This window comes from Lissotriton helveticus, chromosome 7 (assembly GCF_964261635.1).
Source record: "Lissotriton helveticus chromosome 7, aLisHel1.1, whole genome shotgun sequence".
Taxonomy (NCBI): Eukaryota; Metazoa; Chordata; class Amphibia; order Caudata; family Salamandridae; genus Lissotriton; species Lissotriton helveticus.
The window spans coordinates 414,840,459-414,852,902 of NC_136068.1; the positions used below are offsets into that span (position 1 = coordinate 414,840,459).

The window sequence follows — 12,444 nt, forward strand, 5'->3', positions numbered from 1 at the left end:
CTTCAACAAAGACTGGATCTCCTGTAAACAGCAGCTCTGTTCAAAAGAAACACCAAAGACAGCCTGCTGAGGACAAAAACCGGACACCTGGAACCACCACTGCACCAGACACCTACGGCCCGAATCAGAGTGGCCCACTGGTCCCAGGGCTGTCCCCCAGCCCTCCAGAGTCTGAGTCCACAATGGGATGACCCCTCCAGGACTAGCCAACGTCGCCTCCAGCCTCTGCAAGGAGCACATCCAACAAAGAAAATGGTGAAATCTGACCTCAAAAGAGACCCCTGCATCCAGCCGCCGCTGCATGACCTGAGGTGTACCTACTTCCCTGAGCCTTCCAACTTACCTGCCCAGCTGTTGGTTCCTCCTAGTAGACATCCTGGACCGAGTCTGCAGCCAAAATCCAAAACGGCAAATCCCATTGTAAACAGGGCATCCTACACCAAAACAGCATCCTGCACCCGGCTGTCCTTCTGCAGCAGTGAGTGCACTTTGGTGGCAAACTTGTATCCCCCCTTTGCCCTGAGCTAAACCCTAGGAGCTTTATCCCCCATCCATGTGGCATCAGCCGGAGGCCCCCATCCCCCTGGTTCTGCTGAGGGTCCTTTGAGATTGTATCCTTGACCCTGGAGGAACCTTGTTCTAATCCCAGAAACCCAACTCCCAAAATCAAGTACTTTTTAAAAAAAATACATATATTGTTGTTTGTTTTCATTCTTGTACATGTGGATTCATCATTACGACATACTTCTTTATATGTGTGCTTATCGTAGCTACCCAAAATCAAGTACTTACCTGTAAACCTATTTCCTCCCAAAGGATTGCATGGACAGCTTTTCTGTGAAAAATGATCAAGTGTGGAGTTGGGAAATTCTATGAAAACAAACTGTATATTTACACAAACTGATTTACTCACCTTTTATTTAGGAAATGTCCCAGTGTAATATCTAGGCCTATCACACTAAGTAAAAATAGTAACTTTAAAAGTAATCTAAAAATAATCATACAGGAATTGCAATGGTGACTGAAAAGTAATTTCAACAGTTGACTTACCTGTAAAGAAACCAATTGCATTCAAGTGAATTTCAACTGTATTCAACTGCATTATTCCTGCAAAGTAGTATTACATTTACCTGTACCAGGCTTGGCTTGGCTCCAGAAATAAAATGCAACCAAATAATATTTGTATACAAAACAAATTGGTCAGCGTTCAGTCTGTGAGCGTGTGACATAATTTCTTGCCTGAGTGTCAAATAAATGCTTAACTATTGCTGCCGTTTGATTATATTAATTGCCCCCACCTGACTTTGAGAGAGTCATAAGTACAACCAAGCCAAAAACTCTTAAGAAATTAAATGAAATACTGCAGCCAGGTCAATTGAGACTCAAATGTAGAGTAAAATCTCACATTGCCTGAGAAGCAGGAATGGCACCCTGCAGGTAACCTCTCTGCATCAAAATGTAACAAGCTGTACCCACTGTTTATTTTTAAAGGATAGCAGTGGCTAAAGAGCTCTATAACAAGTGAGGCTGCAGCAGTTGACTTTTTGGTAAATACCCTAAAAATCAAAAGCCATTTCATTTTGAACTTGCCTAGAAAAATGAGTCCCATTTTAGAGACATAACTACTTTAAAAAAGAAAAAAAAGAAGATAGAAAAATTAAAACAATTTATAATTTTATTTTGTATTCCACAATATTCATTTGTAAAGGTTGCCATTACCCTGACTTAAAGCAACCTCATTTGAAAACGGTAGCTTTAACTTTCCGACGTGGCTCGGCAGAAAACCTTGGTACACAACAGCAGTCAACTCTGGGCTAGACTATTATAACTATTTCCCATGTACTCCAGCCTTCCCCCAGCTCGACAGTGAACGGTCAAAAGCTAAAAGTCACTGATCAAAACTGTCCAACGGCATGATACCTAGTGAAATGAACACTCATATTATGCCGCCTCCTGTTTTTGCAAGTTTAACTCAAAAGGTATCAATCACCATAGTGTATTCTGTTGAAGCTATGGGGGACACTGAGGGGCCTTACTTCATCAAGGGAGGAGGAGGGAGAGGTGGCAAGAAAGGTGGTGCACTGAACTTAGGTCAAAGAGCCTGGAACAAGTGGGCTTTTGCAGCATCCAGGAGGTAAAAGATAATTCAAGCCTTTTGGAGCAGATTGTTCAGTGTACCACAGGAACTTAGTTGTAGTATTGCAAAGGAAAAGGCAATTGTGGAGGAGTTTTGTCATGATTTGTTTAGGGAAATTAGCAATTGACTGGTGGGTCAACCATATAAACATTGCACCCACCACTCTAAAAATCGGACTGCTTCTTGGATCTTAGATAACTGTTACCTGGAGGAGAACAGTGTTATTCTTGCTCCCCCCGACTTCTTCAGCTCGAGGGGTCAGGAAAGTTAATAGATTTTAATTCCATAGGTGGAAAAAAGTGAAAGACTACAGCCAAAAGGCCATGCTAAAAGAGTAGAAAATCCCATGAATCTAATTTCTAGAAAGCCACCCTCCAAGTAGTGGAGCACCAGAGAAGTTGTAGGGAACATCTACAAATGAGATATGCGGACTGGTCATTGAGAACCATCTTGAATGACATTTATTCAATTACTACTGATACATTGATGTTTGCTAAAGAGACCAAAACTGTTGAAGGGCAGCACTTCTCTGAAAGAATGATAGTTTGTGTCAAAACAAACGTACTGCTTCCCTCTAGTAGCTGTATTTCGATACAGAAAGAAACGTTTCAGTCTTTGATAGAGGAAAACTCTTAATACATTTTTAAATACCTCCTGAGCCAAACATCAGATTTACTTCATTTCTGGGCAGGACACTTGCATACTAGGGCATGGGGAGGTGTTTGAGGGAATTGACTGATCTTGTACACAGAGTATGCAAGTGATTAACAAAATGGGAGAATAGTATTAAAAGTCTTCTAGTCGGTTACCCTACCTCCTTCAGACTCAAGAATGAGATTTATCAACCAATCTTAACTTAGAACTTAAGACAGCTAACATTTTACAGTACCCCAAGGATAGAGGTGCAAGTAATTTCTTACCCTCCGGAGAGTGACAGAGAAGTGAGACTGTTTCTCCTGCCCTTGAATCCTCAATGTGATGTTGTCATTGCCGTCTGGATTCTGCTCCATGGTTTGAGACAAAACAACACAATCTAGAGCAGAAAAAAATACATTAACGATGTGCTACCTGTTGCTAAACAAACCACAATGTATTCCCAAACAATAGTCTATCCTGCGGACAAAAGGAAAAGTGACCAACCAGGAGTCACGGCTGCTGAAGAATTCAATGTAATCGATGCATTTAGTTTGTCCATCCAAGAGTAGAATGCTAAAGTACGACCCAGCCAAAATTCATAGATGCCAGAGGAATTGGTGCAGATTTAACCGGTGTTGCAATATCCCCTGAAAAGAGGTAGGTCACCATTACACCATGTCTTGCACTGAAGATTAGGAATTAACCAAGAAAACCCCTTACATATTACACGAGTGACAGACTGAAGGTGAAAAACTGGTTATCTATGCTCTCATTAAGATTCAGAAACACATGGTACCAATCTAAAGTAGCATGCCTCACCATCAAATGCAATAATGGCAATGTGAAAGTCAAGTAATTAGCCCATCTATGTCCTTTTAAAAAAAGAACCAAACTTGAACTATAAACAATCTGGGGACAGCACCCTCTAGAACACTCCCAACAGAGGCAAAATCCCTCAGATTTTCAAGCACAAGTGGCAATAAATAATCCTAAATTATAAGGACAGCCTCTCCTGGTAGGAGAGTGGGTCGCATGTAAATCTATGAAAGATACCAATAATGCAGTTACAGGTAAGTAACTTATTCTCCAGTATTGGATCTTTCATATATTCACATGCTTGAATCAGTATAGCAAGCAGTTACTGTATTTGTATACCTTATAGTATTAACGCAAATAGCAGATGGTGGGTAGAAAATATATACACAATATTCAAATGCAGTTAAATAAAATGGAAAATGCTACTTACCAGTATGCATCTGTTCTTGGCATGTAGAGCTGCAGAGTTACACACTGTTGCATAGATCGCCATCTGGTGTTGGGCCCGGACGTTTGCACTTGTTTTTGTCCTGAAAGGTTCTTTGGAAGTCACGAGACAGGTGACTCCTCCTTTGGATCACATTGAGCATGGGCATCGGCTCCATCCTCAGATGGTTTTTCGCCATTAGGGAAATGATGGAGCTTTGCAAGAAAAGGAAGGCAGTCCATGTAAGCTGTATCTAATTAAGATAATACTGGAACAGATAAATGTAGCCGGGGAGGACGGTGGGCGTGTGTAACTCTGCAGCTTTACATGCGAAGAACAGATGCATACTGGTAAGTAGCATTTTCCATTCGAGGCATATAAGCAGCAGATTACACACTGTTGTATAGATTATACAGCAGTACCCCATTTTAGCGGCGACCACCAGGATCTGTTGGAGTAGTTTGAAATAGTGTTTTGAGTACAGCCTGGCCTACAGTAGCTGGTTTAGTTTGCACATCTACACAATACTGTTATGTGAATGTGTGTGGTGTAGACCATGTAGCTGCTTTGCAGATGTCATCTAAGGAAATGTTCCCTAAAAATGTCATTGAAGCCCCAATCTTTCTGGTAGAGTGGGCTTTAGGGGGAGCAGATAATGTACGTTTAGCTTTGTGGTAGCAGTTCATAAACTTTTATTCGATTATAAAATTGCATAATCATAAAAAGTACAGTTATAAAAATTCGAGAGTTAATACATTGAGACACATATAATAGTTAAGAACCGATTTGATGACGAGTTTTTGTTACTAGTTTTAAAAAGATCGCTATCATTTTTGCTTCATGCGGATTTTTCGGTGACTGGAGATAAGCGAGAGCTGGGTATGTACATCTGAGTCCACTTAGGCGGAGAAGGGGAAGGATCCATTTTTTCCTAACTGCTCTGTAATACTTGCAGAACATAACAACGTGGACCGTTGATTGGTTGGAAACCCCGTCACAAGGACAACATGACAGGCTCCTGGACCAGTTGTTCGGTTCTGGGAATGAGACCATTCGGAAGAAAAGATCGAACCGTAGTCTTGTCAGTAGGAACTTTTCGTAGTTCGAGAGAAAAAATGACAGGTAGGGCTGCGGTAACTTCTCTGGCTGTAAGGAGCAGATTTTTTCGTTTTGTATTTTAACAATCTCCGCCTGGTGGCGAAGTTCTCTTAAGTGGCCCATACATAGTTCTTTCAGATGTTTCTTTGAAATGTCCTCTATTGATGGTGGTTCGAGAAAGTATTGCTCCCGATCAAGGTCTTGAAAGAATTTGTGGATGTAATTGAGCCAGGGTATTTTCCTCCAGTGGGCTAGACCAAGGCATTCGGTGATGATGGAACGCGTTAGGTGGCTTTCAGGATTACACCATATGCGGTGCCAGAGTATAAGAGGCTGGCATCGTATGGTGTCTGTCACATATTCCATCCCTAGCTCCCGATGCGATGCAAAGGTTGGGGAGCTTTGGGGGAGGGCTAGAACGTATTTAATAAAAGCGTTCTCCGTTACCTGGAGTTGATCGATGTTTCCGTAGCCCCAGATGCCTGCTCCGTAAGTGGCCACGCTATGGCATTTTGCATAGTATATTGTTAGCAATTCCGATGGAGCTGGTTTGCCAAGTTTTCTGGAGAAGGCACTTAGTGCTGACACTGCTCGGCGGAAATTGAGATTTCTAGTTTCGATAGCCTTGCGCCAGGTCATTGTGTCATCCACAAGTATACCCAAATAAGGGTATACCGATGTTTTTTCCAGTCGATTTTTATTGATATACATGGATTTTGAGACTCCGTGTTTTGGTCCGATGGTCATTGTGAATGTTTTTTTAATGTTGACTTTCAGACCCAGTGAATCCATGAATGCCACATATTTGTTCAGCTGCCGCTGAAGTTGATTAGCTGTCCGGGCCAGGATGACCGAGTAGTCGGCATACAGGAGGATGGGTATTGGGCGGCGTGCTATCTGTGGAAGGTCCTGGCTCCCTTCCAGCAATGCTTGTTCGATCCCGTTTGTGTATAGGTTGAACAGGAAGGGAGCCAGTACGCACCCTTGCCTTACTCCTCGTGTTATTTTAAAGGGGCGTGATAGTTCTCCTGCGATGCCATAACGAACTCGGCCTTCCGCGTTGGTTTAGAGTTCCCTGAGGAAGGCTAGTATGGATGGATCCACTCCGAGGTTTATCATGATCTCCCACAGCTTGGCATGCTGAACGCAGTCGAAGGCCGTGCTCAGGTCTACATAGACCAGATAGATTTTGCCTCCTTTCGCGCTGGTATATTTTCCGGCCAGGAGGGTCAGGTTTAGTGCCTGTTCCACCGTCCCGAGCCCCTTCTGGAAGCCATATTGCAGGTCTGTGATGATACTGTTCTCCTGGGCCCAAGATTGCAATCGGTCCAGGAGTAGTCGACCTGCAATCTTGCCTGTGGAATCCAGAAGGGAGATCGGCCGGTAGCACGCGGGATCGTTACGGTCCCCTTTCTTGAATATTGGCAGGAGGGTGGAAGTAGACCATGATGGAAGAAGTCCAGTCTCGGTGACTGCTGTCATTACCCGGGTAATTATTAGTGACCAGTAGTCGCTATTGTATAAGAACAAGTCCATAGGTACCCCGTCTGGGCCGGGAGCCTTGCCAGTTTCTGACGCAGTAATGGCCTTTCTAACCTCATTAACAGTGAAGCGTAGATTAATAGGATGGAAATTATTCTCTACTTGTGGTTGATCTTCTGTTTGAGAGAGGTCGGTTTGCGAGCCAAAATTTTTTATAAAATGATGGACCCAGTCATTCTCAGTTATTGCCACATCTAAATGATGTGGGTCTGTGGTATTATCTAGAAGGGGTGATCTGATGGTCTGCCAGAATGTAGTGCTGTCTTTTTTTAGTGCACTCTCGTGAAGTTGACACCATAGGTCTTGCTTTATCTGGCGCTTTCGAGTTTTCCGGGCAGTGTTATACTTTTTCCTCAGAAGTGAAATTTTTTGGGCGTCTCTGGGTTTCTGTTGGAGAGCTTCTTTGAGGGACGTGAGGGCCTTTCTGCAGTCAGAGTCAAACCATCTCTTTGTTGGAGGTTTTGCTTTGTTTGCAGTGTGTTTAAATAGCTCGTCCCTTATTGCTCCTTGGATATTGTGAAAGGAGTTGACAATTAGTTCTGGAGAGGCCTCTGCAGACAGACAGTCCCTTACCCATGGTTGCGTTTTTGCAAGTATCCTTTGTGAAGTAACTTCAGGGTCTATTTTTGACCATTTAATGGCATACCCATTCTTCTTCTTTAATACTAGTGATTGCTGATCAAGAGGGCTGACTTTGGTTGTGGAGGGACCCGTTTTTTCCATAAGGAGATCCACGCTCAGGGGGTAGTGGTCACTAATCGGGCTGGACCCTACTTTATAATTTTTTAGTAATCCTTTACAGGTATTCGAGGCTAGGATAAAGTCAATTGTTGACATACAGCCGCGCCCATGAAAAGTAGGTAGAAATTTCTGGACCGGGTCAACTAGTTCGTTGGCGAAGTCTAGGTCCAAGGTGAAGAGAATTTCGTTGAGCTTGTTTCCACTCGGAGTGTGTGCAAAGTGTGGGATGGGATCTCCGAGTTCGGTCTGTAGACCGCAGATTCCACTTTCATGATTTGGACATGTTGTTTGATTGAAATCGCCTCCCCAAATATAGTTTGTCGTATTTAAGTTCACGTTTTGTAATGAAGATATGTGTGCTACTATTTCATCTAGGTACGTGCAACATTCCAGAGAGCCTGTGTTGTTATAGTAATTTATGATTATGAGTAAATTTCTTGACGCTGCCGTCTGATGAGTGAGTTGGATGATTTGATAAGTGGGTGTTTCCTTTGTTAGTTTTGCTGTTAGTGGTAAGGTGTTGGAGAGATAGATCAGGAGCCCGCCTTTTGGTCTTCCCATTGTACTTGGCGTTGCTTTTGTAAAAAATGTCTTATAGCCCGGTAGATGGAGGGGGATGTACGCCAGGTCTCTTGTAGGCACAAGATTTGATGGCTCCTTGCTATGCTCAGCCATAGGGGGCATGATATTTTTTCCGTTAGTCCTGCAACATTCCAGTAGGCTATGCCTATGCTCATGACCTCTTTATTTTCCGTGATAGCAGATACTGTCATCGCGTTGGTGTGGGTTCCAATAGTTGTGTCGGACTCGATGTTTGATCTTTGGCTGGTATATGCTTCTACTGGGTGGGAACGAATCGGGAGATTGTTTAAATGGGTCAATGATGACTTTGGCGTGTAGGGCGGCTCTGGTGATGGTGTAGGATACTTGTCGGAAACAGAATGGTGTACGGAATCTACATTGTGGTGGTTAGGTTTGCCCATGAATGGTCAGTCGACCATTTCAAGGCACTCAAATCGGTTTTGGGTCAGAAAGCCCTGCCATCCTTCATATGCTTGGTAGGGTCTGTCCTGCCAATAAGGTGTTTGGCGTTCAACATATCTACCTCTTGGTCCCCCCCTGTCTGAGTAGTCGCGTGGGTACTCCCTCTGATTCCATGGTGCTTGACACCAAGGGTCCTGATTTCGTAGATCTTTAAAATGATCTTTAGGATAGTGGTGCCATTCCCATGGTGGAAAGTTGGGATGTTGTTTTACTGGGGGGTAAAAAAAGGAGAGGTGGCGGGCGTCTATTCCCCCTTTTTTATCGAGTTGGGGCCATGCACAAATATGGTCTACAGTTGCGGGATCTCTACATGTTACGATGATACAATCACCGCGTATTGTTTTCTTTGTTTTGCCTATCCAGGCTACCCTACGGGCTGTAGTGATCCCTCCCGAGAGATGGGATTCAAGGGGTCTGTTTATGCTAAGCCACTGCATGGCCTTGTTTTTAATTGACCATGCAGTTTCTGAGATGTCATCTGTTAACTCGGGTACTCCTGTTAAAACTATTGTAAAGGGAGTAGCTTCCGGGGGCAAGTGAGCGGGGCGTCTGGCTGCCGGACGTTTTTTCGGCGTGGTTTTAGGTGCGGGTGTGTTCTTGGATGTATTCTTGGGTGTTTTTTGAGAGAGCGATAAGTTCGATGACTGAGAGTCGGACTTTTCTGTGGTGGTTCTACTGGAATCTGGTTTGGCTGATGGACCTGGAGTGCCTGTCATGGCCTTGCCTGCGGTTAGTGTTTGCTGTACTTTGGAATGAGGTGGTTTCTCCTGCTGGGGAAGGGATGTGTTTACAATGGGTTTGGGTATGGTAGACGGTTGTTTTAGAGTCTTTTGTACTGAAAGTGTTGTGTTGGAATGATTGACTCCTTTCTGTGCGTGTGATTGGTTTTGTTTTATTGGTGGGTGCGAAGTGTTACGTTGACCCCTTACATCGATCCGGGTATTCGTATCTAGGAGGGTAGCTGAAATTATTGTTAGTTGTGCTTCAAGATTTCTAATACTTAATTGGATAGGCTTTAAATACTGATATAGTAAGTCCTTAGTTGTGGTGAGAACTTGTGAGGTGATTCTGCAGGTCTTACATTGCTCCGGCCTGTTATCATTAGAAATTGCCTTGTGGGGAAGAATTGAGTCAGAGATATGTAATATACTGTTAGAGGTTACGGAGTTTGAGTAGATTGTTTTAGATTCCTGGCAGGAAGAACTATGTGTTCCTTCATTGATTGGTGATCGAATTTTCGGTGTTGCCCCTTCTCTCCCGCCTTGCTGGGATGAGTTATTTATGGAATGGATGTCTCCTTCGATTTGGCAACCGGCTAGGTCGGGAGTTGCTTCCAGGTCATCCATTGTTATTGAGGGATCCGACTCAGAGTGCGTGACCGACAGGTCAACTACTGATGGAACAGTGTTTAGGTCTGAAGCAGAAAGAGTCACAGGAAGAGAGCTGTTTTGAGTGTTTAAATTGATTGGGGAGGCGGCGTTTGCTATAGCGCCTAGTGATGAGCGCTTTGCATTAGCGCTTATGAGATCCATTGAAACTCTCTTCTCCATTAAAGCTATGCTTTGGTTTATCGTGTCATTTACCCGCGATATAAATAGGTCGATAGGGCCTGTTACCTGTGCTACCTCCTGAGCGTGTTTAGATTTGGGTTTGGAGGTACTTCGTGTTTTGGCCGGCATGATTGTTTGTTGCTGGGTCGATGATGAAAGGGAATAAGCCCGGTCCGGTCCCTATCGGGCACTAACGGGCAACAACGGGCCCGCCCTTGGCCCGGGCTTCGCCCCGGGCTGCGTCCCGCGCGCGTCCCGCTGCGCGCGTTACCTGGTAGGTTTATAGGATGTGAGGGATTGTGGAGGTGTGGCACTGGGAGGGGGCGCGGCTCTCACGGGAAGAGGACCAGCTAGAGATGGTGCATGCTGGTCCTCGCAGTCCCGGGGCCGGCGCCTCTCCCTCCTCTGCGGCCACACGGAGTCTTCCGGCGTCCCCGCCGCTCCAGCAACTGCAGGTGAAGGTCAGTTGGCTACTCCTGTAGCTTTAGGCAGTGATTGGGCTCCAGACGAGGGACAGCAGCAACAAAGTTAGTAGCGAGTGGCACCCGCGGAGCGGGTGCCGCGAGATGTTAAGGGCTTGGCTTGGAGGTGTGGCACTGGGAGGGGGCGCGGCTCTCACGGGAAGAGGACCAGCTAGAGATGGTGCATGCTGGTCCTCACAGTCCCGGGGCCGGCGCCTCTCCCTCCTCTGCGGCCACACGGAGTCTTCCGGCGTCCCCGCCGCTCCAGCAACTGCAGGTGAAGGTCAGTTGGCTACTCCTGTAGCTTTAGGCAGTGATTGGGCTCCAGACGAGGGACAGCAGCAACAAAGTTAGTAGCGAGTGGCACCCGCGGAGCGGGTGCCGCGAGATGTTAAGGGCTTGGCTTGGAGGTGTGGCACTGGGAGGGGGCGCGGCTCTCACGGGAAGAGGACCAGCTAGAGATGGTGCATGCTGGTCCTCGCAGTCCCGGGGCCGGCGCCTCTCCCTCCTCTGCGGCCACACGGAGTCTTCCGGCGTCCCCGCCGCTCCAGCAACTGCAGGTGAAGGTCAGTTGGCTACTCCTGTAGCTTTAGGCAGTGATTGGGCTCCAGACGAGGGACAGCAGCAACAAAGTTAGTAGCGAGTGGTAGCAAATTTGTGTACATTTGACAATCCATCAGGCAATCCCAGATTTTGATATAGGGTTGCCTTTGTGTGGTGGTGAGAAAGACACAAAAAGTTGTTTGGTCTTACGAAAGGGTTGTGTTCTCTCAATGTAGTATAGTAACGCTCTTTTTTACATCCAAGGTATTAAGATCTCTTTCTGCGACTGTTTGTGGCTGCGAGAAAAAACTGGCAGTTCCACAGACTGATTGAGGTGGAAGGGAGAAATTACTTTAGGAAGGAATTCAGGATTAGCACGGAGAACGACTTTACTATGATGCATTTGCATGAAAGGTTCTTGAATAGTTCGTGCTTGTAGTTCACTAACTCTCCGTAGAGAAGTAATAGCTACTAGGAACGCAACCTTCCATGTTAAGAATTGTAGTTCACATTTATGTAAAGGTTCGAAGGGAGGTCTCATTAGCCGCGTAAGAACAATGTTTAAATTCCACATCAGTGAAGGTGGTGCTCTGGGAGGAATTATTCTTTTAAGTCCTTCCATAAAGGCTTTTATAGCAGGTACTCTGAAAAGAAATAGATGCTATCTATTTTGTAGATTTGCTGCTATGGCAGCAAGATGCAGTCTAATAGATGTGTAGGCTAAGGTACATGTTTGGAGGTGTAATAAGTAGCCTATGATGTGTTGAATAGACACATCTAGGGGATTGAAATTGTTGTGACAATATCCTCGTGCTCTGGTGAGAGGCAAAGGTTGCACACCTCATGGAGATCGGTGTGGGAAAACTTCGACCCACATTGAGGACACTTCTTGAATGGCGTCCTTTCCATGAGCCAGAAGAAAAGGCCTAGGTAGGCCTGAAAGCCTTAGTCGACGACTGGAATTGAAGACGTCAAAGTTGTAGAGACTCGCGTTGAGAGGGAGTACTGCTCTGCTTTCCTCTTGCTGAGAACCATTGATATTTAAGAAATGGGGGGGGAATGGTAGGCATAGATCCCATACCATCTGTCGAAAGTCATTCCCCTACGATCCTGGATGTGGATACCAACTTGCATAGAACTGGCATTTGCAGTTTGTTGCAAAGAGATCTAGAACTGGTTTTCCCGAGAATGAGATCATATTTAGCATCGTCTGACCAAACTCCATTCGTGGAGGCTGTTTCCAGTTCTGCTGAGAGATTGCTAGTCCTAGGAACATGTTCGGCCCGAAGGTTATTCTGTGTGTTGGCAGGCTTCAGATTTCATCATCTTTTTTGGACAGTGCCAGTGATCTTGTGCCACTTGTTTTGTTTATGCATTGCATTCTGGTGGTATTGTCCATGCGATTTAACACCGGAGACCCTGCTATTAGCAGGATAGCTTGGAGACGGA

At 45.2% G+C, this 12,444-nt stretch overlaps 1 protein-coding gene across 5 annotated transcripts in view; it reads right to left on the minus strand.

The window, feature by feature from the left end:
* NFATC2IP (nuclear factor of activated T cells 2 interacting protein) overlaps positions 1-12,444 on the minus strand; it is a 748,854-nt gene that overhangs the window by 73,747 nt on the left and 662,663 nt on the right. For all 5 annotated transcript variants that reach the window (XM_078652306.1, XM_078652304.1, XM_078652305.1 and 2 more), the window contains one exon: positions 3,058-3,170. In XM_078652306.1, coding sequence (XP_078508432.1) covers positions 3,058-3,170 — 113 coding nt within the window. The remainder of the gene's footprint in view (positions 1-3,057; positions 3,171-12,444) is intronic.